At 39.0% G+C, this 27,742-nt stretch overlaps 1 protein-coding gene, 1 non-coding gene and 1 pseudogene across 25 annotated transcripts in view; 2 read left to right on the forward strand and 1 right to left on the reverse strand.

The window, feature by feature from the left end:
• Positions 1 to 2,554: 2,554 nt before the first annotated feature.
• LOC101958720 (high mobility group protein B1 pseudogene) lies at positions 2,555 to 3,204 on the forward strand (annotated as a pseudogene).
• Positions 3,205 to 13,739: 10,535 nt separating this feature from the next.
• Positions 13,740 to 27,742, forward strand: part of Zmym5 (zinc finger MYM-type containing 5) — a 36,120-nt gene continuing 22,117 nt past the window's right edge. The window contains exons 1-6 of one of the 24 annotated variants that reach the window (XM_040281346.2): positions 13,742 to 14,006; positions 14,419 to 14,643; positions 15,974 to 16,042; positions 20,264 to 20,327; positions 24,934 to 25,420; positions 25,649 to 25,742. In XM_040281346.2, coding sequence (XP_040137280.1) covers positions 20,326 to 20,327; positions 24,934 to 25,420; positions 25,649 to 25,742 — 583 coding nt within the window. In that variant the 5' untranslated portion in view covers positions 13,742 to 14,006; positions 14,419 to 14,643; positions 15,974 to 16,042; positions 20,264 to 20,325. The other 23 variants (XM_021735492.3, XM_013364417.4, XM_078015715.1 and 20 more) reach the window with 23 other exon arrangements.
• Trnaa-agc (transfer RNA alanine (anticodon AGC)) lies at positions 21,139 to 21,209 on the reverse strand. The gene has a single exon. It is a non-coding gene; the product is annotated as a tRNA-Ala (tRNA).

Below are 27,742 nucleotides of genomic sequence, written 5' to 3' on the forward strand. Positions count from 1 at the left end.
AGCTCTCCTAGTGCTTTGATTATGGTTCCTAGCTACTATCTCCAACTTAAGAAAAAGGAGGAGAAGGAGGAGGAGGAGAAGAGGAGAAAGGAAGGAAGGAAAGAAAAAAGGAAGGAAGGGGCAATAAATATGAAATATGAAAGATGACTCAAATCATATCAAAAGGATTGAGGAGGGGCTGGGGTTGTGGCTCAGCTGTAGAGCACTCATCTTGCACATGCAAGGTCCTGGGTTCCATCCTCAGCACCACATAAGAATAAATCAATCAATAAATAAAGTATTGTGTTCAACTACAACTAAAATATAAATATTAAAAAAAGGATTGAGGAGCAAACTTAAGATAAGACATTCTGACAACTGATAGGACAATGACTAGAGTACATTAAAATTTATCTAACTACTGAGTTGTATTTATCCTAACAAAATAATCCCTTTGAAAGCTAGTTGTAAAACAATTCATTATCATCAAATCTGATAAATAAAGAGAAACAATCAAGGTTTTTGTTTTGTTTTTCAGTATTGGGGATTGAGCCCAGGGGAGTTATACTACTGAGCCACATTCCCAGCCCTTTTAATTTTTTCTTTCAAGATAGGATCTAAATTATTGAAGCTGGCCTAAAATTTGCAATCCTCCCTCTGTAGAAACTGTATCTCTAACTGGGCACTGTGGTGCACACTTGTAATCCCAGCAGCTAAGGAGGCTGAGGCAGGAAGATCTGAGTTCAAATCCAGCACTCAGCAACTTAATGAGGCTCTAAGCAAAAATTTTAAAGGGGCTGGGGATGTGGCTCGGTGGTTTAGTGCCCCTGGGTTCAATCCCTAGAACCAAAAGAAAAGAAATTATATCTCAGAAAAAAACAAATTACTGACACTATTTGTACATAAAATTTCTCTTTATATAAATATTTCAGCTAACAAATTATTATTAAATAAACTATTACAAGTGATAGTAAAGAATTAAACTTACCCAGAGAGGTCTGGTATGTTCTGGAAAATGATCTCTCCTTTATTTGTTTCCCTCAGTACTAGGATTGAATTCAGGGATACTCTACCACTGTGGAGTATATAGTCCCAGCTAAAGAGCTATATTCCCAGCTCTTTTTATTTTTTATTTTGAGACTGTCTCACTAAATTGCTGAGGTTGGCCTAGAATTTGTAATCCTCCTGCCTCAGCCTCTTTAGTTGCTGGGATTACAGGCAGGTGTGGTAGTGCCTGGCTTGGAAAGAGATTTCTAAATCTACTAAACACTGAATCTTTGCTTGCCTGAGGCTTTGGCCACTGAAAAGTCTAAAAATAAAATTTGTTATGGGGCTTATACCATACCATACCAGTTCAAACCTCTGGGAAAATATAGATTAAAGGTGTTAGCTCCACATTCAGAAATAGCAGTATGTAATTGATTATCAATAGCAGCTCTGAACATCAAAAGTTTGATGAGTTTTTCTAGTTGGCAACACTTGGGACATACTGCCATACACTGTAACTAGGATAAGTAGTGCCACCCAGGTCTCTACAGGGAAAGGATACCAGCAGCCACTGCATTTAAATCCTTCCCAAGCTCTGCATCATGAATCTGTTCCATTGATTACCTGTATCCTCTCCCTGTAATAAACCATGGGTATAACTGCTTGTAGTGAGTTCTGTGCCTTCTTCAGCAGATTACTGAACCCAAGGGGATTTAAGGGAACTCCACATTTGCAATAGGTGTCAGAATGAAGACAATTCTTATGGAGAGTTTCAATTTGACTTACTCCTTGCAACAGTTGATTGGAGTAATAAGACACTGGCTAGTAAGAGACTGGCAAGTAAGAAGTGCACAGACAGTTCTAAAAATTTTAGATGCTTCTGAAATGAGATTATCTCCCCAAAAAATCCACTGTAAGAGGAAAATGCATTGGATACACCTGACCTCCCAAACATCCTAGCTTTGCCACATGGCATACTATATACAGTGTTAGTTGTTTCACCTTCGGATCACAGGGCTGACTGGGAGCTGCAGATCCTGTTATTGCCCAGCATCATGAGAGGATCATGCTACATATTGCTAGTCGCCACCACTGTGTCAAAATACCCAAGATAAATAAACTTAAAGGAGAAAAGGTTAATTTGGCTCAGTTTCAGAAGTTGCAGTCCATGGACTGTTGGTCCTGTTGTTTGGGGCTTGTGGTGACACAGTACATCTTGGCAAAAGCACATGGCAGAGGAGGTCTGTTTACTTTGTAGTGGCCAAGAAGCAAAGACAGAAAGAGGAGAGACTGGAGTCCTAAAAGGCCTTTCAAGGGCACACTCCCAGTGACCTAGCTTCTTCCCAGTAAGCCCCATCTCATAAATGTTTCACCATCTCCCCAAAACTGCACAGGCTGGGGACCAAGTCTTCAATACAAAGACCTTTGGGGGACATTCAAGATCCAAATTATAGCACCTGGGAAAAGATCAAAATTCAAAATATATCTCTCACAGCCATTGCAGTACAGTGAGCTCCATGGAGACAGCGCCAGGGCAAGTGAGAGCCGGATGGGGGCCACTGGGCACTGGGCGACTCTGTGCCTCTGTGCCTTGCTGAGGAAAAATAACTAAACATGGGCAAAGGAGATCCTAAGAAGCCAAGAGGCAAAATGTCATCATATGCATTCTTTGTGCAAACTTGCAGGGAGGAGCACAAGAAGAAACACCCAGATGCATCAGTCAACTTCTCAGCGTTTTCTAAGAAGTGCTCAGAGAGGTGGAAGACCATGTCTATTAAAGAGAAAGGAAAATTTGAAGACCTGGCAAAGGCAGACAAGGCCTATTATGAAAGAGAAATGAAAATCTACATCCCTCCTAAAGGGGAAACAAAAAAGAAGTTCAAGGATCCTAATGCACCCAAGAGGCCCCCATTGACCTTCTTCTTGTTCTGTTCTGAGTTGCGCCCCCAAATCAAGGGAGAACATCCTGGCTTACCCATTGGTGATGTTGCCAAGGAGAGATGTGGAATGACACTGCTGCAGATGGTAAGCAGCCTTATGAAAAGAAAGCTGCTAAGCTGAAGGGAAAATACAAAAAGGATATTGCTGCCTATGGAGCTAAAGGAAAACCTGATGCAGCAAAAAAAGGGAGTTGTCAAGGTTGAAAAAAGCAAGAAAAAGAAGGAAGAGGAAGAAGATGAAGAGGATGAGGAGGAGGAGGAAGATGAAGATGAATATGAAGAAGATGATGATGAATAAGTTGGTTCTAGCACAGTTGTTTTTTTCTTGTCTATAAGCATTTAACCCCCCTGTACACAGTTTACTCCTTTTAAAGAAAAAAATTGAAATGTAAGGCTGTGTAAGATTTGTTTTGAAACTTTCCAGTGTCTTTTTTTGTATGGTTAACACACTATCGAATGTGTCTTTAGATATCCCTGTCCTGGTGGTATTTTCAATAGCCACTAACCTTTCCTGGTACAGTATGGGGGTTGTAAATTGGCATGGAGATTTAAAGCAGGTTCTTGTTGGTGCACATGGGGACGGTAGTTTTTCATCTTCAATTGTCTCTGATGCAGCTTATACGAAATAATTGTTTTTCTATTAACTGAATACCACTCTTTAATTACAAAAAAAAAGTTGCAGCTGTTTTGTTGACATTCTGAATGCTTCTAAGTAAATACAATTTTTTTATTAAAAAAATTCAAAATATAATTTCTATGGGATGTATATAAATTTTACACCATTGTAAAGTTGAAAACCAGGAAATCAAAACATCTTAAGTTGGGGATCATCTGCATAGGAATAAGAGATATTAAGAGTGGATACTCTTTTTTTTTTTTTGTACCAGAGATTAAACCCAGGAGCACTTAACCACTGAGCCATGTTTCCAACCCTTTTTTATGTTTTATTGAGACAGGGTCTCATTAAGTTGCTGAGGCTGGCTTTGAACTTCAGATCCTCCTGCCTCAGCCTCCTGAGTTTCTGGGATTATAGGCATACACCACTGCACTCAGCCAAGAGTGGACACTCTTTATGAGGACTGAGGTAGAGTATCCAAGGAAGGTAACTCACTGACAGGGAGAAGAGTCAAATTTTGTTGTACGGGGCATGGACTGGCAGAGAAATAATTGTGGTGCTACAACAGTAAAACTTTCCAGAAATCCGCTCACAGGACTTAAAAGAAACCCTGTGTTGTACTAGTGGGACTTCTGAAAATCCAGCATCAGGAACTTGTTGAAAATCTACTCTTTAGTGCCTGGGGAAGTTAATGGGGAGGTGTCTCACCAGAGGCATTCCAATACAAAACTCTTTGAAAAGATGGGTTCCCAGGGAAGCTGCTGGCTGCCTGATGCTGCTGGCCAACCCTCTCAGCTGCAGCTGCTGAAGCTTGGTCCTGTACAAGCTACAAGCACTTCAGGGGTGCTGGTAAACAAGTAAATACACCAGGAAACAATACGTTGCTTCCTGCAGTGTTTTCTCTCTCTCTTTCTTCCCTTCCCTCCTTTTGACAAAAAAAAAAAAAAAAAAAAAAAAATTAACATTGCATGGCAGAAAGGGAAATACATAAAGTACCCAGATCACTTTCATACGGTTGGCAAAAAGGGGGAATTTGAAACCAAGAGGCAATAAATTGATACCAACACAAGTGGTATCAGCCTGAACCATCCTTTATAAAATTTTCTATCAACTTTTTAACTAGTGATTTTAGCATCAATTAATACTAATCTGCCCATGTCATTACCAGGATCCTTTATTTTGATAGAGGTTATCTTCATTTTAACTTTCCTCAAATTAAATTATTCTTATTATACTTTCTTTATATAGACAACATGATTATTTAGATGATCCAACATATATACTAATGTTTGTGTTTACCATTGCTTCCTGAATTCTTACTCTTTGTTCTTATTAAAAATTCCTAGATATTGAAATACAGTCTGCCCTCCATATCCCTTAGCTCCACATCCCTGGATTCAGCCAACCCAGGTGGAAAATATTCAGGAAATAAATGGCACCTGGGGGCTGGGGTTGTGACTCAGTGCTTGCTCAGGACGTGTGAGGCACTGGGTTCAATCCTCAACACCATATAAAAATAAATAAATAAAATGAAAGTATTGTGTCCATCTACAACTAAAACAAACAAAAAATTTCTAAAAAGATGGCATCTGTACTAAACTTGTACAGACATTTGTTGTGTCATTATTTGCTAAATAACACAGTATAATGACTATGTACACAGTATTTACATTGTATCAAGTATTATAAATCATCTAGAGAAGATTTAAAGTATATGAGAGATATGAAAAATGCAAATACTATGCAACTTTATATAAGGGACTTGAGCATCTGTGGATTTTAATACTGAAGGAGGGTCTTGGAATCATAGATACTGAGGAACAAATGAATCTCATTTCTTTCAGAGAGGGTCTTTTCAAGGTAAACCCCTCAGTTCTATTTGTCATAAAAAGTGTTCATCTGCTTCCTTTCTTGAAAGCATCGTTTAACTGTGAATAAAATTCAAAATTGACCAGTATTTTCTTTTTGCACATTAAACACTCTACTGAATTGTATCCAGATATGTATCATATCTGATAGTTTATATCTAATTTAACTTTTTGTATAAACACTTAAATTTTTTCTTTAAAAATTTTGCTCCTTAAAATTTTTTCTCAGGCTAGGGATGAGAGCCCTTGTCTAGAATGTTTGAAGATCTGCACTTGATCCCCAGCACTGAAAAAAAATAATTTGTCTTAGATATTCTGCCATTTTACCATGATTGTCTAAGATAATTTGGTTTTAATTACTCTGTTCAGAACTAAGTGTGATTTTTTTTATTCTGTTGATGCATTTCTTTTTTCTTTTCTTTTTTTTTTTTTTTTTTTTAGGTGTAGATGGACACAACACAATTCCTTTATTTTTATGTGGTGCTGAGGATCGAACCTGGATCCTGCCCATGCTAGGCGAGCGCTCTACCGCTGAGCCACAATCCCAGCCTGATGCATTTCATTTTTTTAAACTTGGGGAAAAGTTTCAAGTATAACCTTTTCATTTTGCCTCACTCTAATTCTAATTTTTCCTTCTGGAACTCTTTTTTTTTAAATTTGTTTTAATTAATTATACATGACAGTAAAATGCATTTTGACGTAGTATACGTAAATGGAGTACAATTTCTGATTCTTCTGGTTGTACATGATGTAGAATCACAATGGTCATGTAGTCATATATGCATACAGGGTAATAATGTCCAATTCATTCTACTATCTTTCCTGATCCAAAGTACTATCTGCCTAATCCGAAATACCTCTATTCTTCCCTACTTCCCATTGTGAATTAGCATTCATGTATCAGAGAAAACATTTGGCCTTTGTTTTTGGAATTGGCTTATTTTGCCATGATATTCTAGCATGATATTTTAGCATGATATTCTTCAGCTCCATCCATTTACTGGCAAATGCCATAATTTCATTCTTCTTTCTTTTTCTTTATTCATTCATCTGTTGAAAGGCACCTAGTTTGGTTTCATAGTTTAGCTACTTTGAGTTGAGCTACTATAAACATTGATGTGGCTGTGTCACTGTAGTATACTGATTTTAAGTCCTCTGAGTATAAACTGAGGAGTGGGATAATTGGGACAAATGATGATTCCAGTCAAAGTTTTCTGAGTGATCTCCATACTGTTTTCCAGAGGGGTTGCACCCATTTGCATTCCCACCAGCAGTGCATAAATGCACCTTTTCCCGAACATCCTCGCCAACACTTATATTTGCTTGTATTCTTGGCAATTGCCATTATGACTGGAGTGAGATGAAATCTTAGAGAGGTTTTGATTTGCATTTCTCTAATTGCTAGCGATGTTGAACATTTTTTCATATATATGTTGATCGATTGTATTTCTTCCTCTGTGAAGTGTCTGTTCAGCTCCTTAGCCCATTTATTGATTGGGTTATTTGTTTTTTTAGTGTTAAATTTACTTATTTTTTTATATTTATTTTTTAGGTATCGATGCACACAACACAATGCCTTTATTTTTATGTGGTGCTGAGGATCGAATCCGGGTTTCGCCCGTGCTAGGCGAGCGCTCTACCGCTGAGCCACAATCCCAGCCCAGTGTTAAATTTTTTGAGTTCTTTATATATCTTGGTGATTAATGCTCCATCTGGGGTGCATATGTAAAGATTTGCTCCTATTCTGTAAGCTTTCTTCATATTATTGGTTGTTTTCTTTGCTGTGAAGAAGCTTTTTAGTTTGAATTTATTGTTCTTGATTTTACTTCTTGTGCTTTAGGAGTCTTGTTAAGTAAGTCAGTATGTAAGCCAACATGGTGAAAATTTGGTCCTACTTTTTCTTTTATTAGGGGCAGAATCTCTGTTCTAGTGCCTAAGTCTTTTATCCACTTTGAGTTGAATTTTGTGCACGGTGAAAGAGAGGGGTTTCATTTCACCTTATGGAACTCTTAATATATGTATCTTTCTTTTCTTTTTCAGTACTGAAAATTGAATGCAGGGTGCTTTATCACTGAGCTACACTTCCAGCCCTTTCACTAAGTTGCCCAGGCTGGTTTGAACCGACCATCTTGTGCCTCAGCTTCCTGAGTTGCTGGGATTACAGATATGTTCCACCTGCCTGACTAAATAGATATATCTTTAAATGCTCCATCTGTCTTAACCATCTTTAAAATTTTTAAATTTTGGCCTGGATATATAGCTCTGTGGTAGAGTATGTAATTAATATGCATGAGGCCTTATGTTTGATTTCCAGCACTAATATATATATATATATATAAAATTTTAAAAGCATTTCAATGTTTCTTGTTTTAATAGTTTTTTTGTTTTGTTTTGTTTCGTTTTGTTTAAGTTATAAATGAACACAATACCTTTATTTATTTATTTTATGTGGTGTTGAGGATCGAACCCAGTGCCTTCTGCATGCAAGGCAAGCACTGGGTCACAACCCCAGCCTTATATATATAAATTTTTATTGTAATATTTCAATATTATATCATGAAAGTTTTAATCACAAAAGCACAGAGATTAGTGTAATGAATCTCTATACTTACTACCCAGATTCTAAATTGGTAACAATTTTTCTAGTCTTGCTGCATCCATATTTTATGTCTCTCCTTTTATCTCTGACGAATTTTAAAATAAACCTCAGATTTCAGTATCTGAAATAGAAATATATCAGAATGTATTTCTAAAAATTAATAACTTTTTCTTATGTATTATGTTAGTCTCATACATAACAAATTTTCTAAAAACGCCTTCATATTATGAATATCCTACTTGTATTCAAATTTCCCCATGCTTTTTTTTTTTTTTTTTTTTTTGCTTTGTTGGCTCTATAAGAGCTCCACAATGAATCTGATCATTGTATATCTAAGTTCTTTTTGAATCCAGTTCCTATTTAATATATATTATATATAGATAAATAGACAGGTTTTTTTTTTTTTTTTTGTTACTGGGGATTAAACCCAGAGGCCCTTTACCACTGAGTTACATTCTAGCCCTTTTTATTTTTTGAGACAGGATTTTGCTAAGTTGCTGAGGGCCTGGCTAAATTGCTGAGGATGGCCTTAAATTTTCTGTCCTCTTGCCTCAGCCTCCAAGTTGCTTGAATTACAGGTATGTGCCAACACGCCCAGTGAAAAGAAGGTTTATTTAGCTCCTGGTTTTGGAAATTCAAAGTCTAAGACTGAGGGTAGACATTGTTCTTACCTCTGGTGAGGTTGTTGGGTAGTGGCACATAATGGTGGAGGCACATGAAGGAATAAGCAGTCACATCCCAAACAAGAGCAGAGAGAAAAGAGCAGGCAAGGGCCAGGCTTCTCCTTTTATAACAACCCTCTCACCAAAACTACCTTCTACACAGTGACCTAAGGATCTTCCATTAGGATCCACCTTCCAAAGGTTCTGCCATTCCCAATAGAGTTGCCCTGTGAACCAAGCCTCCAATCAAAGTGTGCCTTTGGGGAACACTACCACAGAAACCCAAAACAGTCACCATTGAAATAACTGAGGCAACAATTTCTTACTCTAAAAATTGACAAGAAAAAATTAAGAATTTATATGCCTGTAATTCAAGGTGCTCAGGTGGCTGAGGCAGGAGGATACCAAGTTCAAGGACTAAGCAAGCAATATAGACTCAAAAATAAAATATAAAGGGCCAGAGATGTAGCTCAGTGGTAAAGTGCTCACCTAGCATATGTGAGGTAGTGGGTTCAATCCCCATTACTGTTAAAACTAAATCTATCTTGTTATTTTTAATGAACTGTGTTTTAGAGTAACCAAATAACCATCCTCAGCTAATAATATGGATACTATAAGTGTATATATTTTTCTATTTGTTAATTGTATAATTATCTACATATATTAAAAACTCAATTATTCAGATTTTTGCCTCATCTTGGTTTTTAATCTGCTTAGTCTATCAGTTTATGAGGAGAGTATATTAAAACTTTCAAATAGGTCTGGGGATATAGCTCACTTGGTAGAGTGCTTGCCTTGCATGCACAAGGCCATAGGTTTAATTTAATCCCTAGCACAAAAACAAAAACAAACAAACAAAAACTTTCAAATAAAACTGTTTGTTGAACTGGGTATTGTGGTTTATGCCTGTAATCCCAGCAACTCAGGAGGTTGAGGCAGGAAGACTGAAGATTCAAACCAGGCCTTAGCAATTTAGCAAGGACATAAGCAATTTGATGAGACCCTGTCTCAAAATAAAAAATTAAAAGGGCTGAGGATGTGGCTCAGAGATTGAGAACTCCTGGGTTTAATTCCTGGTTAAAAAAAACAAAAACAAAACAAAACAACAACAACAACAACAAAAAAAAAAAACTGTTGGTTGATTTACCTAGTGTTTTTATTCTATTTTTTTCTTTTCCTGTATAGTTCTACCATAATGGTGTGTGAGTTTCCTAGAGTTGCTAATAAAAACTACAACAAACTTGATGGCTTCTGTTTATTCTCTCATAGTTCTGGAAGCCAGAAGTCTGAAATCAAGTTACCAACAGAGCCATGCTCCTTCCACAGGCTCTAGGTAAGAATTATTTCTTGCCTCTTTCAACTTCTGATGGCTTCAGACATCCCTTGACTTGTGGCAGCATCAAAGTCTACTCTGCTTTTGTCTTCACATGGCCTTCTCCTTTGTGTGTTCTCTTATAAGGACACTTACCATTGATTGGTCTTAAGGTCCACCCTAATACAAGATGGCCTCATCTCAAGACAATTATATCTGCAAGGACATTTTTTTCCCAAAAAAGATCTCTTTCACAGGTTCTGGGTGATGTTTTTGAGGGGGGTACCCATCAACTCACCATAAGCAGCATGTGTTAGGTACATGTATGTGATGAGAGTTTAATCTTCTTCCTTGTTTGATTGTAATGTGCCTCTCACAGTCCTTTATTTTATATGTACACATTACCATATTTAAATCTATGAAAATCATGGCATTTGCAGGTAAAATCATGGCATTTTCAGGTAAATGGATAGCATTGGAGAAGATAATACTAAGTGAAGTCAGCCAATCCCAAAAAAACAAATGCCGAATGTTTTCTCTGATATTAGGAGGCTGACTCATAGTGTGGTAGGGAAGGAGGAAGAGATGAATTCTAGATAGGGAAGAGGGATGAGAGGGAAAGGGAGGGGGCAGGGGATTAGCAAGGATGGTGGAATGTGATGGACATCAATATACAAAGTACATGTATGAAGACTTGAATTGGGTGTCAACATATTTTATATACAGAGATATGAAAAATTGTGATATATATGTGTATTAAGAATTGTAATGCAAAAAAACCAAAGTACATGTATAAAGGCATAAATTGGTATGAATATACTTTATATACAGAGATATGAAAAATTGTGCCCTATATGTGTAATAAGAATTATAATGCTTTCCACTACTGTCGTGTATTTTAAAAAATTTAATTTAAAAAATCTGTTTATGTTTATATACATAGATGTGCACATATGTATATAAATATATAATGCCAAGAACAAATGATGTGGAAGCTGTTAATTAGGAGGTGCATTGTTTGCAGGGAATTTAAAGACTGATAAAATATTATTTATTTATTTATTTATTTTTTAAAGAGAGAGTGAGAGAGGAGAGAGAGAGAGAGAATTTTTAATATTTATTTTTAGTTCTCGGCGGACACAACATCTTTGTTGGTATGTGGTGCTGAGGATCGAACCTGGGCCGCACGCATGCCAGGCCAGCGCGCTACTGCTTGAGCCACATCCCCAGCCCAAGACTGATAAAATATACTAAGAGTTTGTGAGCTTTTTATTATCATTATGTTGGAACAATTTTAAACAATGTCAGTGGTAAAATACTTGTCCCCACGGCCAAATAACTTTAGTTGTTCTAGGTTCTAAACAATTATTGCAGTTATTATTGAGTTTTTTTTTAATTTAGTTATTGATGGACACAGTACCTTTATTTATTTTTTATGTGGTGCCAAGGATCGAACCCAGTGCCTCACACATGCTAGGCAAGTGCTCTACCACTGAACCACAACCCCAGCACCATATTATTGAGTTTTAATAATAAATTTGTTAGAAGTCTTGAACTATTAAATTTGGAAGGCTCAGAGAGATCATTTAGTCCAGCCCCATGGGGTTACAGAACTGGAGACAGAGGCCCATAGAAGGGAAGGTTATACAGCAGATTGGGGCAAAACCAAGACACTTCACTGCCACTACCAGGAAAAAGGAGTCCTATAAAACAGGTTATCATCTTACATCTGGCTCCCTAATCAGCAATCACACTCAGGGGGCCACCAAGTGGGAAGAACACTTTTGCCTGAGTCCATTCCTTAGCATGACAACCTGCTTCCACACACTTTGGACCTAATTCAAGGATGTAGGGGCTTACCTTGGGAGAAGCAACAGAGCATCACCTCTTTCTATTGCTTCCTCTCTACCCTGGAGGACTGGGGCTGTCAGTTACCTCTGTGCCCTCTAGGGGTCTTAGCCTAGGGCTGACACTTTGTAATTCAGAGAAACAGTGAATAAAGCAATATGTGATTTGCCAAATAATAATAATAATCTTGTTAACTTCAAATACCATGTTTTACTGCTTATCATTTAATATACATTGTATTTTTCATAGAAATTAATTTGGGAAACTCCCTAGATGGTAATAAAGATTCAAAGGCAGACCACCTGGCTCCAAAGATTGTGTGCTATTGGTCACAGCGTTACTCTGCCTTCACATTAGCTTGAGATTATCAAGAGATTTATAACAAATTGCATGTGTTCTTGTTGCTATTTAACACAGACACAAATGTTTTCCAATTTCGACTTTCCAACATCCTTTATTATTCTATATTATGAAATAGGAAGTGAGGCTGAGAGAACATAAGAGACTGCGACAGCATGATAATTAACACAAATAGAATGTAAATGCCAGTCTTCTCTGGAAAGCAAAATGTAGTTCACATACATCCTTTTTTAAAAAAATTTTAATTTGTTATGTATGACAGCAGAATACATTACAATTCATATTACACATATAGAGCACAATTTTTCCTATTTCTGGTTGTACACAAAGTAGAGTCACGCCAATTGTGTCTTCATACATGTACTTAGGATAATGATGTCCATCTCATTCCACGGTTCATAATGTCTCTTTAGTTTGCTCAGGTCAGTTCAGGTACCAGAGTGGAAAATAGTTTTATGATATTAAATTTATTTATTTATTTTTGTGGTACTGGGGATGGAACTCTACCACTGAGCTACATCCCCAACTCTTTTTAAAAAAATACTTTTAGTCATAGATGGACATAATAGCTTTATTTTATTTACTTTTATGTGGTGTTGAAAATCAAACCCAGTGCTTCACACATGCCAGGAAGCACTGGACAACTGAGCCACAACCCCATTCCCCCCAATTATTTTTATTTTGAGAAAGAGTCTCACTAAGTTACCCAGGCTGGCCTTGAACTTGCAATCCTCTTGCCTCAGCCTCCCAGTCACTGGTATTACAGATGTGGGCCACCATGCCCAGCAGGTGTGTGCTTTTGTTCCTGTCCTTTCTTAAGCAGCTGTGATAGTCATAAAACCTTCACCAGATGGAGCACCATGATCTTGGACTTCACAGCCTACAGAACCATTAGCTAAATGAACTTCTATAGTTTATAATTCACTATCTGAAACTGTAATATTCTGTTATAGCACTAGAAAAACTAAGGCAACTTCCTGAAAGCACAGCATACTGAGGTGACAGTTGCCATTTCTAAACTTGTCATTTTCAGGGAAAACAAATTTTATCAACTTTTAATCTTTGAATAGAGAACTTCAACAAAAATAGGACTTCAGAAAATACATGACTTGTGGCTACTAAGCCTAAGATTTAAAATCTCTGGCAGACTTTATGGAGTTTTTCTCTGTAAATTCATTGTATATCTGGCTTTGTACCTACAAATGCTTAACAATCATTAAAATTTTGCCCTTTCCTTTAATACACATATTTAGTACATTTTTCCAACCATTAATTGAAGACTTAAAAAAAATGCTGACATTCTCCCGAGAACCTCCAAGAAATACAGCATCAAGCAACATACGAAGGCTTAACCTGCACTCTTGCTAATAATCCATGAACAAGCATGTATTAAGTGGTTGGTGTATGACTGTCATTGAATAAACCTGAGTCTTTATCATACCTTGGAGGGGATAATAAGAGGGGAAACCATGTTTCTTTTTTTTTTAATTCTATTTCCAGACATTACACAGCAACTTGGTATTTCACCAAATTCATTCCAACCTAACACCGTCAGTCGTAGTCCCACCAAGAACCGCCAGGGCAAGAGTCATCATTTTCATCTTTACATGGAGTCTTGGAAAGCCACAACATGGCGTAAGGCGTAGACGAGGAGCAATTGGACCCCCCTGGAGGTGGCCCGGGTCTCTCCGCAGGGTTCTCAGTGGGCGGAGAAACGATGGAGCAGGCGTTTGAGTGCGGCCTCCATCAATCCTTGAGGACTAGGCAATGGTGGAGTTGTGGGAGGGCCAACGCCCAGGTTTCCGCGCCAGCGACACTGAGACGCCCCTGGACAGGTTGGTCCTTCTGGCGGGAAGAAGCGCCGCTCGGGGGAGCCCACAGCTCTCTCCATCTTGGCTGATGGAAGTGGGCGGCGGCGTCCGGGTCTCCCCCTGGTCATGATGGCCCATCATGGCCACGCGGACTCGTACTACGAAAGTGGTAGCCGTTCCCTCCGCCGAACCAGAGTCCAGTCGGGGCTGCTCGTGGACAAGTTTCCCAGTCCCATGGGGGGTTCGGTTCTGAATGGGCCCCGGGTTCCCCCAGCAGTTCCAACAAAATGGAGGACGTCGTCTCCTCTTGCTGCAATCAGGACGGGAAGTGAGGGGACTGTTCCCCACCGGGGCGAGACGAGGGAGGAGGGGCCTCCTCGTTGCTCAGGTACCTACTTAAGCTGCGTTCCCGACCTCCCCCTCTTCCTCGCTCTAGTATTCCCGGGCGTCCTCCCTCGCTGGAGCCTTCCAGGGACTGGACAGAGAACGTTGGGGCATCGAGGCCGCATCTCTCCTCGAGCCGAGGCGACGGCCTAGAGCCCGGGCGCGAGGACAAGTGACCCCGCTTCAATTGCTCCCGGCTGTCCCGGCTCTGAGAGTCAGCGGCCCAGCGACGGAGCCAGGCAGCGAATTCCCGGGCTCCAGAACCCAGCCGGACCAGGTGGGTGGGGGCGGGGCGGGGTGAGGCGGGAGCGGCTAGGAGAAGGGATGCGACGGGAGCCGCGGAAGACCTTTGGTGGGGGAATGGAACGGCAGAGCAGGAGGTGTGGCCCGCAACTGAGGGACAGTCGTTCGGACCTCCCCACGAGGGGTGTCATGAAGGAAGGCCAGTGTAACCAATGAGCGTGCCCGAGGCACCCAGGCTCGTCTCCGACCGCAGCCAATGAGCATGCGGAGGGCGGAGCATATGGGGGTTCGTTCGCATTGCGCCTCCGCCTTCTTATTACCAGCGCTAAAGCCGCGACTGGAATCTGTAAGTACGTGTTGCCGAAGGGGGTGGGTCAGGGGAGGGGAGATTTCATTCCGCGGAGCCGTAGCCAGAACCCGCGAGGCTTATCCCCGCTTTGAGGACCGTGGAGAGTGGGGGTGGCTAGAAGCGACGCACCCTCCTAAGGAGGAGGCGGAGAAGGGTGAGGGCAGTCTCCTGAGCGTCCCACCGTTTCGGGCTTCATACCCTTTGGTGCGGCCTCTGTAGCCGCTACCGCGTCGGGGCCTCAGCGGCTCTTTGGGGCGGCGCTCCTGTCACAGGCACCTCAGGTGCGGCCCGAGGGCTGCGTGAGTGCGGTGGCGGCCGAGCGAGCCGAGTGAGGCGGTAGCCAGGGGTGGGCTGGGAGGTCTCGGGGTATTTTTCTTTATTTTCTGCGGGGGAACCCCGGCCGGCTTTGCTGCTCTCGAGTCTGCCCTCCTAACCTGTCGTTGGAGCCTTACGTCCCCCAGGTTTTTCGGGACTAGGATTGTTGCTTTTGTCCCACTGGTTCCCCTTCTTAGCTCTTATCTTGCCCGGCGCTGCGAGGCTTCTTGGGCGAGTTCCTAATGGCGGACCTGGAGCCAGTCGCCAACTGCCCGCAGACAAACCTCGGGTCCAGGGCCACTACTTGCCGCAAATGCTGCTCAACGGTGACGTGAGCTTCCCTCTGCGTATTGGTTCTCGAGTGTCAGGGATGAAGTTGGGTGGGCAAATTTTGGAGGGAATACGAATTCCTTGCTGGCGCTGAATCAACGTTTGCCCTGCCCCCTCTCTTCCTAGGAGCTGACCTGGTGCCCTTAGCTCAGCTCACCCAACCCCACCCCGAATTCTGTAATTTGAAGAAACAGGTTTAGCTTTGTCTCTATGCTGTGGTTTTGGTTTTCTTTGAGTTTTTCAACAACGTGCAGGGCTGGCAGAACCGCGCAGTAACTTCATGACCTATCCCTTTACGTCCTCTTGTGTTGAGGAGTTGGTGGCACCCCACAGTTTGGTTGTAAATCATTTTTTATCTCCTCTACTCTAGGACCCGGAATCACCTTCAGGGCAATTTGGTGAAGCTTTGGCAGAAATTAATACAGAAATTATCTCTATTGTGAGTCATTTTATCCCATTTTCTTGTTTAATATATTTAGTGAAATAGTAGGTGGTTCTTCCTGTGAGATTACCTCTCTGTTATCTTGAAGGCAAAGAGTAATTATTTTGAGTGGCCTCTGTCCCCAGAGCCAAGCAAGGATAATCTCCGGGAAAGCACTGGAGTGACTGCTGGCATTTACACAACTGCTACTCTCTCAGGGGATTCCAAAATAGGACTGTTTGTTCCATATTTTAGAATGCATTTTACATTTTTGTCTTCCTTTCCAGTGGATAGATTTTTTTTCTTTCTGGATTTTTAAATAATTAAAAATAAAACATTAAAAGAAAAAACTATTGCTTGTATTATATTTGAGGAAGATTGGTTTATATCTATATCTATGTATATTTGTTGTTTGTTTTTTGTTTTGTTTTCTTGGTACCTGGGATTGAACCCATGGGTGCTTAACCACTGAGCCCTTTTTTGTATTTTTTTTTTTTTTTTTCCGTTTAGTGACAGGCTCTCCCTGAGTTGCCTAGGGCCTTGCTAGGTTGCTGAGGCTGACTTTGAACTTGCAACCCTCCTGCCTTGGCCTCCCAAGCTGCTGGGATTACAGACCTGTGCCACCACATCCAGATGATTTATATACCTTGACAGTACTCCAGCTGCATCACATCAGGAAATTCATAATCTAGTTGTAGCATTTACTACTGAATTAGCAGTGATTGCCTTGTCCCTTCATTATGGTTAATGGGCTTTTTCTTTGTTACCAGAAAGTACTATGTGTTCCTTGTGATACAATGCAGATGCTCCATTCTCCATCATCTATTCAGTTAATGATTTTAACACCAATGATGATTTAAAAAAAAAAAAAAACTCCTATTTTTATCATGTGGGATTCTGTTGTGTCTTAGGTCTGCTGCATTTTATCCTTTCAACACTGATTATTTTTCTATTGTTCAGCACAAAGAACTTTGTGATTCACTTATTCTCCATGCTTTCATAGTAGTATTACAGCCTTCTCTTTGCTGGAGTTGCTCCCTGCAAACTAAAATTGTTTTGTTTTGTTACTGGAGTCTTAACCCAAGGGTGCTTTACCACTGAGTTACATCTCCCGCCCTTTTTGTCTTTTTTTATATTTTGAGACAGTATCTCATTGAGTTGGATAAGGCCCTCTCAGTGGGTTGGTTTGGGCCTTACTAAATTGTTGAGGTTGTCCTTGAACTTGGCCTCCTTTCTCAGTCTCCCAACTCCTGGGCCTGGCTGCAAATTTAAACTTATTGCAGTTGTTTTATTCTTCTTTCTTTTTTCTTTCTGTTTTTTTTTTTTTTCCTTTCATGAAAATTGAGGCGAAGGCCTTCCTTACTCGTGCTTATAGCTGACCTATATTCACAGCCCTACGTTTAACTTCTTACACAGTACTTCTAAACCACACCTCTTTAAGGACACAATGTCAGGATATAGAGTTTTGTGTCTAGCTTTTAGGAACAGAAATTACTTCAAGTGGATAATTTTCACAGGATTCTTAGAGTGGTAACATTGGAGATTCCATAGAAGTTTGGTGAGATGATGAGATGTGGGGTGTGGTTCTAGAGCTATGATGGATCTTGTAGGAAAAGGAAATTAATGAGAACTAAAAAGAAAAAGATTGGCCAGGTAATATGTCACTGACTCAGTTATTAGCACTTAGGCTATTTTTCTCAGAAGTCATCAGGTATTTATGCCATGCTGTTGTGCAGAGGATTTGCTTTTTGTGCCAGCCAGAGTAAGGTTCAAATCTCTGCTCTCTTACTTTGGCAAGTCAGTTATTCTGTGAGTCTTTATTATGTACATTTTACAAATGAATAAAGTAAGTATCTTCCAAGATTGTTATGAAGATTGTAAAATTCTCTGGTCATAAATTATGGGACACATACATAAACACACATGTATTTAGTTAATGGTAATTAATGATAGCTTTTTATTTTTTCCTTCTGGTAATTGAACCCTAACCCTAACCCTAGGCAAGCATGCTATCACCTACCTACATCCCCAGCCCTCTTTATTTTTTTAAATTTTGAGGCAGGATCTTGCTTAGTTGCCCAGGCTATCCTTGAACCTTCCTGCCTTAGCCTGAGTAGTTGGGATTACAAGCATGTGCCACCAAGCCCAGCCTACGATTCTATATGTGTGCATGCACATGGGTAGGCGCTAAGCATGTGCTGGACCCCGAGCTACTGCCTAACCTTGTAAGTATATAGAATTTGTGTCTTCTTTTTTTCCTGAGATTTCCTCAGTTATATCTTTCAATCCTTTTATTGAATTTATTCTGTTACTAAGTGTTTAATTCCTGGCATTTTAAAAAATTAGAAATGTAAAATTTTTAATGATGTTTGCTCATCCCTTATCCATCTAGAGTACTAATGATAGTTATGTGGTTTTTCATTTTCTTTTTTCTGCACTGTCATGTTTGTTTTTCCTCCTTATTTCACATTAGAGGCTTTCCCCAATACTTTTAATTCTTTGTTTCATTTCTGTGTTTATTTTTTGTTGTAGTTCTTTTTAGTAATACATGACGATAGAATGTATTTTGACATATATACCTGGAGTATTTTTTTTTAAGAGAGAGGAGAGAGAGAGAGAGATAATTTTTCAATATTTATTTCTTAGTTTTCGGTGGACACAACATCTTTGTTTGTATGTGGTGCTGAGGATCGAACCCGGGCCGCACGCACGGCAGGCGAGCGGGCCACCGCTTGAGCCACATCCCCAGGCCCCCATGATAGTCTTTATTGGCAGTTGCCACAATTTCATTCTTCTTTATGGCTGAAATACTTATTTTTTTAAATATATTTTTAGATGTTGATGGACCTTTATTTTCTTCATTTATTTATATGTGATGCTCAGGATTGAACCCAGTGCCTCACATGCAAGGCAAACATTCTCTACCACCGAGCCCCAGGCCAAATACTTCTAATTCTTGGCTAGCCTACTTATGATTAAGAATTGTTGGGGCTGGGGTTGTGGCTCAGAGGTAGAGTGCTTACCCAGTGTGTATGGGGCGCTGGGATTGATCCTTAGTTACCACATAATAATAAAATAAAGATATTGTGTCTACCTATAACTTAAAAAAAATGTGAACTACAACCCAGACATGGTGGTTCATTTGTGTAATCCCAGCAATTTGAGAAACTGAGGCAGGAGGATCACAAGTTCAAAGCCATCCTCAGCAATTCAGTTAGGCACTAAGCAACTTAGCAAGACCGGTCTCAAAAGTAGTGGTGGGACTGGGGGCTGCTGGGGTTGTGGCTCAATGGTAGAATGCTTGCCTAGCATGCATGAGGCACTGGGTTTGTTCCTTGGCACCACATTGAAAATAAATTTAAAGAAAGATGTTGTATTCATCTACAACTTACAAAATTTTTTTTAATTTAAAAAAAGTGTGGGGGGGCGCTCCGTGGTTAAGTGCTCCTGGGTTCAATCCCCAATACCAAGAAAAAAAATTTTTTGTGGACTACAAAGCCAATTGGAAGAGTGAGAGGTGAGGGTGTTGAGGGTGTTGAGGCCGCCACACACACACCCCCCACCCCACCCCACCCCCACCCCCTTCTCCTCCATGTCCCCTCCTTCCCTGGCGGTAGCCCACCCCATCTCCACCTCCCTCAGCAGCCCCAGCAGCGGTCATCTAGCCCTGGTCTGGGTGCCAGGTGCCAGCGACCCAGGGATCCATGCTGCCCACCACGCCTCCTCCCGGAGGCTGAGGCTACAGCAGGCCTGGTCCACAGGTGGCGGAGCAAGGAGCAAACCACTCAGAGGAGGCAAGATAGAGGGTGCGGGCTTCACCTGCTCAGCTGATTGACTCCTCTGCAGTGACAGCTCATTGGGCTGTTTTTGCGCCCTTTCAGACCATGGAGCTGCTCATTGGGGGACTCTTTTGGCTCCGCCCACGTGACCCAGCCAATCTGCCTCAAGAGCAGGGAAAATTTTAAAATGACCTAAGAGTTCTGGTTGAGTGCTGAGTGCCAAGGTGGCGGTTGGGCTCTCCTGGAATTCCTGGAGAGCTGGGTGGTGCCTCATGCATGCTAAAAATAAAGTTGGTTCGTGCTTCACAAGTGGCTCCTGAATTGTGCCCAGCCAGACTGCAGGCATGAGGGCAGGACTTTAAATTTAGAGCTTTGGTGTAGGATAAAATTTTTGCCATTTGATAGGGAACTACATAGGTCATATTTAGATCTTTGCTTTTTACTGTTCTTAAATCCACAGGGAAGAGTCTGAGAAAGAAGTCTTCCAGAGAAGAGCCTACTTCCTAGAATATAGAAGTCTGGATGTGAGTTCTCTGAGAATCATATGGGAGAGGGAGTATTTCATATGCATTTGTTGTATTTGGTGCACCTTGAATATCTTACATTCTATTCTCACTAAAGAATTGAATTTGAGAACTTTTGCTAAGAGGGAAAAGGGTTGTCACTCTCAACATAATGAGAGGGAAGTGTCTAGGACTATCTCCCAGCTTTTTTATTTTAGCCTTTTACTCACACTTTTCCAGGGAAATCTGATACAACAAATTTCTAAGACTTTTTTTTTTTAAGATTTTTAAAAATTTATATGTGGTGCTGAGAATCGAACCCAGTGTCTCACACATGCTAGGCAAGTGTTCTACCACTAAGCCACAATCTTAGCCCATCTGACCTTTGATAACTGTAGTATAAATCAGGATGATCTCAGCTTTTTTCCATCATATATTTAAAAGTTTGTGTCAGACCAGCTTAATTAACCAGTTATTCCTTTTCTCTTTAGGTTGTAAGGTTTCATTGCTTTGGTTTCTTGTTCTTTATTTCCTTGTGGGTAGGATCTTTACTGTTTGAGGGGTTTTGGAAGGCAGTGAAGTTAGTTGTATTATCATCCCACCATCTTAATCCCTATCAGGCTATTGATTTCTAGATAGTAATTTTATACCTAGGCACTGTAATAATTCTCTTGCTCTTTGTAGTGGTGTTTCATTTGATTCTTCTTTCACATACCTTGTTGCATTTGTTGGTAACCTTCAGAACCATGGTACTTTATTACTGATTTTATGGGTTTTTTTTTTTTTTTTTTTTTTAATGAAAACATAATGTCTGTGGGTTTTGTTTTGTTTTTGGTGGTGCTGGGGATTGAACCCAGAGCCTTGTGCATGCTAGGCAAACACTCTACCAACTGAGCTATATCCTCAGCTTTGATTTTAAATGAGAATGATTATGAGTATATATGATTATATACTCACTTATATGAAGCTGGCTTTGGAGTTGAACTTTTTTATATTGATAAAATATGTTAGGAAATGATGAGTCTACAGAGATGCTGAAGAAGAACATGTTGTAAATGTGGTACTGAACCTTTAGCATGCTAAGCATGCACTCTACTGCTGAGTTACCCGCACTGACCCCAAGTCTGATTTAAAACTAGGTCTAGGGGCTGGGGATATGGCTCAAGCGGTAGCGCGCTCGCCTGGCATGCGTGCGGCCCAGGTTCGATCCTCAGCACCACATACCAACAAAGATGTTGTGTCCGCCGAGAACTAAAAAATAAACATTAAAAAAATTAAAAAAAAAAAAAAAAAAAAAAAAACTAGGTCTAATACTAACCACCAATTTTTAGTTTTTCAGAGCTATATGACTATAGCAAGCTGAAGATTAAAGAGTGCTCTTTCTAATAGGCAAATATATAGAGACACAAAGTAGATTAAGTGATTGGGGCTGGGAGAAAGAGGACAATGGTTATAGAGTTTCTTTCTTGTGTGATGAATTCTCTAAAATTGATTGCTGTGATGGTTGCACAATTCTGTGAACATAAAAAACAAACATTATATACTATAAGTGAGTGGATTTTAAGATGTGTGGATGATATCTTAGCAAAGTAAATTAAAAAGAATGCCCTTTCTAGTTTTTTGTTCTGTGAGAAGAGGAAAATAGGGCCTAACAACCAAAATAGGATACCATGAAGTTGATACAGCCCTTTTCCAGAAGGATAAGTTTATTCAAATATAAAAGGTCAGACAGAATTGATGTATTTACCACCTTTTAAAGTTTATATAGTTAATATAATTATAATCTCTTTCCTTGAAAATTAACCTCCCAATAAGCTTAATGGATGAATATGAACTGTGATTTCAGTTTTTGTTTGTTTTACAGACTTTTTAAAAAAATAATTCTTAGATGGACACAATACCTTTAGTTTATTTATTTGTTTTTATGTAGTACTGAGGATCGAACCCAGTGCTTCATGCATGCAAGGCAAACGCTCTACCACTAAGCTAGAACCCCAACCCCTCTTTTACAAACTTTTAAACTGATTATTTATATTTGTTTATTTGTTTGTCTCTTCTTTTTCTCTCTCTCTCTCTCTCTTTTTTTTTTTTTTTGGTACTGCTGGGCATCCAACCCAGGACCTGACATAGGCACTTTACCATTGACCTATACTCCTAGCAGTTACTTCTTTGCTTTATCTTATTTATTTTGGGATATTAGGGATTGAACCCAGCAGCACTTAACCACTGAGCCACCTCCCCAGCCCATTTTTCTATTTTTTATTTTAAGAAGGATCTCGATAAATTGCTGAGACTGGCTTTGAACTTGGAATCCTCCTGCCTCAGCCACCCAAGCTGCTGGGATTATAGGCTTGCACTGTGGCACTCTCCCCAACTGCTTTATTTTAATTTTGATTTTATTATTGTAATGAATTGACTCATCTTGTGTGTGCACAAGCAGAATGCTAGTTTGTGTTTGAGAGTGCTAGTGCTTATATACCTGGGGTAGGGTTGGTGCTGGGGATTGAACCCTGGGCCTCAAGCATGTAGGTAAGTGTTCTATGTTTTGAGTTAAACTCCTAACCAAGGGGCTGGCATTGTGGCTCAGTGGTAGTGTGCTTGCCTTGCATGCTGGGGGCATTGGGTTCGATCCTCAGCACCACATAAATAAATAAAATAAAGGTATTGTGTCCTACAACTTAAAATAGAATAAACTCCCAGCCAAAATTTGCTCATCTTAAAAAAGATAAGTAATACTTACATTGTTTTTACATTAATTGCGTATAATATGGTGGCTATGAAATAGGTTTTACAGTTAGATTTCTTGAATTTGAACCCTGATTACTTTTTTTAGCCATGAAGACTTGGGCCAGGTCTTCTGATTCTTAGTTTGCTTATGAAAAAAAAATGATAGTTCCTACCTCACTAAGAAAAGTGTTAACTAAGATAATATATTTAATGGTGTAACACTTATTAAGAATAAATAGTACTTATTACGTAATTGACTGTAACTTATCAACTAAAATTAAGAAAATTTTAGAATGAAAATGTTAGCATATTCCAATACAAGGCATTTAAATGGAATAATACTGCCTTGTGAAGTAAGTTTTCCTAATTATTGAATACCTGTATAGTTCTACCGGCTTTCACTCTTTTGAGTTTCTACTCTCAGAAAATTGAGGTTAACAATGTATAAGCTACTTTGACTTACTATCTATCATTGATACATACTTATATACATTCCAGTTATACTTATTTTTGCCCCTTGTCATTAAAATGTAAATGAAGGCTGGGGATGTGGCTCCAGCGGTAGTGCACTCGCCTGGCATGCATGTGGCCCGGTTTCGATCTTCAGCACCACATACAAAGATGTTGTATCCGCCAATAACTAAAAAATAAATATTAAAAATTCTCTCTCTCTCTCTCTCTCTCTCTCTCTCACACACACACACACACACAATCACTCTCTCTTAAAAAAAAAAGATGTAGATGATTTTTATATATGGTTAATTTCACATCTTCTTTTCCTATCTGCTTAAGAGCTGTGCTCCTTCAGTTACTCATTTTTTGTAGATTCTTTAACTATTGTCTGCTGGATTGTTTTTCCTTCATCATCATAGCTTATTATGTAATAGTAACACAAAAATGTTTGTTGAGTATAACAAGAATAGTTAAGAATTTGTGGGGGCTGGGGATGTAGCTCAGATGGTAGAGCACTTGCCTTGCATGCACAAGGCCCTGGGTTCCCGAGCACCACCAAATAAATAAATAAGAAAGAATTTGTGGCCTTGGGCTAGGGATATATTGCTGTGGTACAGTGCCTGTCTAGCATGCATGAAAGTCTGGGTTCAATCTCCAGTATCCCCAAAAAAAGAGAAGAAAAGAACTTATGAGCTTAATAGCTAGGTTTACCTAAATTATACCTATCATCATGATGAATAGCTTTAAGTGAATACTATAATTGAGTAGATTATTTTAAATATCTTTTAATTGTAAATAGACACAATATCTTACACACACACACACACACACATATATATATGTGTGTGTGTGTGTGTTTTATATATATATGTGGGGGGGGGTTCTTTTTTTGGTTAGTGCTGGGGATTGAACTCAAGGCCTTGTGCATGCTAGGCAAGCACTCTACCAACTGAGCTATATCCCATTTATTTATTTATAGATATTTATTTTTTAATTGTAGATGGACACAATACCTTTATTTCATTTATTTATTTTTATGTGCTGCTGAGGATCCAACTCAGGGTCTCGTGCAAGGTGAGTGCTCTACCGCTGAGCCACAACCCCAGCCCAAGAGATATTTTTTAAAAGACCTAAAGTTATAGAATTAATTTCCATCAAACTCTTTATATTTATTTTTTAGTTTTCGGCAGATACAACGTCTTTGTTTGTATGTGGTGCTGAGGATCGAACCTGGGCCGCATGCATGCCAGGCAAGCATGCTACCGCTTGAGCCACATCCCCAGCCCTCCATCAAACACTTAACCAATTTTTTTTTTTTTTTAACAGGAGAGGAAAAATTGGAATGAGTATTTGTTTTTTTCTCTAAAAGTTGAGGTAATAAATCATATATTTTAATGCAAAAAAAAGGTAATAGGATTTTTTTTTTTCTTTTGTCTGTCTCCTACAGGTTCTTTGGCATGGATGATTTTTCAGTGGGAGGATTAGAATTGACCAACCAGATTCCTGCTTTGTTAGGGAGTACGGCCATGGCAGCTAAACTCATGGACATAGAAAATGCACGTGATGATCCAGTTAGTTCTTTAGTAAATAGATCTAGAAACTCATCAGTGGAAGATGATGATGATGTTGTGTTTATTGAATCTGTACAACCTCCTTCAATTTCTACAATAGCCGATCAAAGAAATTTTATATTGGCATCATCAAAATATGAAAAACCACAAGGAAATCATTCCATTTTCCTGCCGCCTTCAAAAGATTTGGCTTCTCAGAAGGGAAGTATGTGTGAAACAATTGTTATTGATGATGAAGAGGACATAGAAACAAGTGGAGGAGAGGAGAAAAATTCTTCCAACTTTACTGAGTGGGGACTTCCTGCAACTAAAAATAATACCAAAGATTTGGATTTCTCCACTTCAAGTCTTTCAAGAAGTAAGGTAAATGCAGGAATGGGTTATAGTGTTATCACAACAGAATCGACTCTGAGATACATTTTACTAATATTACAACCTTAGAAACAGTATAATGCTGGGCGAGATATGAACTTAATGATTACACATATAACATCACTGTAGCATACCAACTTGGGAGATATCGCTAAAGGACTTCAGTCAAGTAATTTTGGTGTTAATATACAAACATACACCCCATCTTTAACTTCACAGACCAAGACAGGAGTAAGACCTTTTAATCCTGGTAGAATGAATGTGGCAGTAGATGTATTTCAGAATGGAGGATTTCCAACTCATCATAATCCTGGTAAGCAGTAGGTGATATTATTTACCTTCTACATCAAATGAATAAACTTTTAGCTATATTTAATGCTTATTTCTATCTATTTACATTCTGTATGAAATATTTCTCTTGGCTTTAATATTAAGGCAGTATATTGCCAGGTGCAGTAGCACACTCCTGTAATCCCAGTGTCTCAGGAGACTGAGGGAGGAAGATCATGAGTTCAAAGCCAGCCTTAGCAATGGCAAGGTGCTAAGTGTCTCTAAATAAAGTACAAAATAGAGTTGGGAATGTGGCTTGGTGGTTGAGTGCCCCTGAGTTTAATCCCCAGTACACCCCCCCCAAATAAAAACCAGTATATTTTACATAATAAAACTACAGTCTACTTGATCTCTGAAATTTTAGGAAGTTAATCTTATTTTACCCAATGTGATTTACATCTAAAGTGTTTTAATTGAAAACCTTCATAACTACTACTACCCTTGTTTATTTTAATATGAAGATTGTAGGGTTGAGGCTGTACCTTAATAAACCATGTGCTTAATATATCTAAGGCCCAAGGTTCAGTCCCCAGTAGCAGAAATAATAAATAAACAAATAAATAAATATTGTAGAATAAAAAGATGGATAGTGAACAAAATAATATGTAATATCAAATTTTAATTTGTAAGTATATAACTTGATGTTTTAGGTTTTGCTTTTTAATTATTTACTTTGGGACTGGTTGTCTATGACTTTAGTTTTTAAATCACCATTTTATTAGTTGCTTGATTTTAAAAGTTGAAATGTTTTAGAGAAATTTATTTTAAAATCTTTTATGTGTAGAGTCTTTTTTTGATAGAGATAGCAAGTTATTTTAAATATTAGCAATTCCTTTTTGTGGTTTTTCTATGACTTAAATGGGGTTTGGAGGTGGCAGGATTGGTAATGGATTTTTTTTTTACCATTTTAATGCCTTTTAGCCTGTTGAATTTTTTTAAAAATAACTGAAAAGAAACCAGAACCTAAGAACCTAATTCTGTTACTGCTTTACTGGAATGCCAGTTTTTTCTTTATATTTTTAATCTTTTCCTCTGTTATGAGAATACTATGTGATTATTACAGAATATTTGGAAGAAATCATGGTTAGAAATAAAGACATAGCTGTCTTCTTATTCCAACATCTAGAAGTGATCTCTATTAAGTTTCTGGTTTGTGTACTTTCAGATTTCTGTGATTTTTAAAAAATATATATAATTTAAAGTATATCATGGATAGTTTTATATCACATTGGTATACTCAATCTAAATTATAGTATTTTGTGTCTTTTAAAATATAAATACAATTGTTAGTGGTCACAGACTATTCTTTTGTCTGAGGTACATATTCCTCTACTTTCTTTTTTTTTTTTAGCATTTATATTTAGTTTCCCAATTGTCACTTTTGAAACAATACACTTGAGTAAATTATCATTTATAATTTTTAATTATTTCCATAGAGTATTTGTTATATGGTTTATATATGAGGTGTCCCCCAAAAGCTCATGTGTGAGACAATGCAAAAAAATTAAGAGTAGAGTAGGCATGGTGGCGCACACCTGTAATCCCAGCAACTCTGGAGGCTGAGGCTTGAGAATCTCAAATTTGAGGTCAGCCTGAGCAATTTAGCAAGATCTTATCTCAAAATAAAAAGGGCTAGAGATGGTTAAGCACCTGGATTCAATTTAGCAAGATCTTATCTCAAAAAGGGCCTCATGGTTAAGCACCTGGTTTCAATCTTTAAAACTACAAAAGAAAAAAACCTGGTTGGAGAAAGGACTAGTTTTAGTCTTTGTAGAGGCTGAGAGCCATAGCCAGTAGGAATGATGCATGGCATTTTTGGTTGAAAGGTGACCCCAACAAGCCATTGAGATGATAATGATTATGTTAAGATGCTCTTTCAATTGGAGATTAGACCCCTACTGTCTGCCTAGGCCTGCTACTTTGGAGCTCTCCCGGGACTCCTGGAGAGTTCCCGTTGATTGGGGAAGTGCAGTAGGAGGGAAT

The sequence above is a fragment of the Ictidomys tridecemlineatus genome, chromosome 6, assembly GCF_052094955.1.
Source record: "Ictidomys tridecemlineatus isolate mIctTri1 chromosome 6, mIctTri1.hap1, whole genome shotgun sequence".
NCBI lineage: Eukaryota > Metazoa > Chordata > Mammalia > Rodentia > Sciuridae > Ictidomys > Ictidomys tridecemlineatus.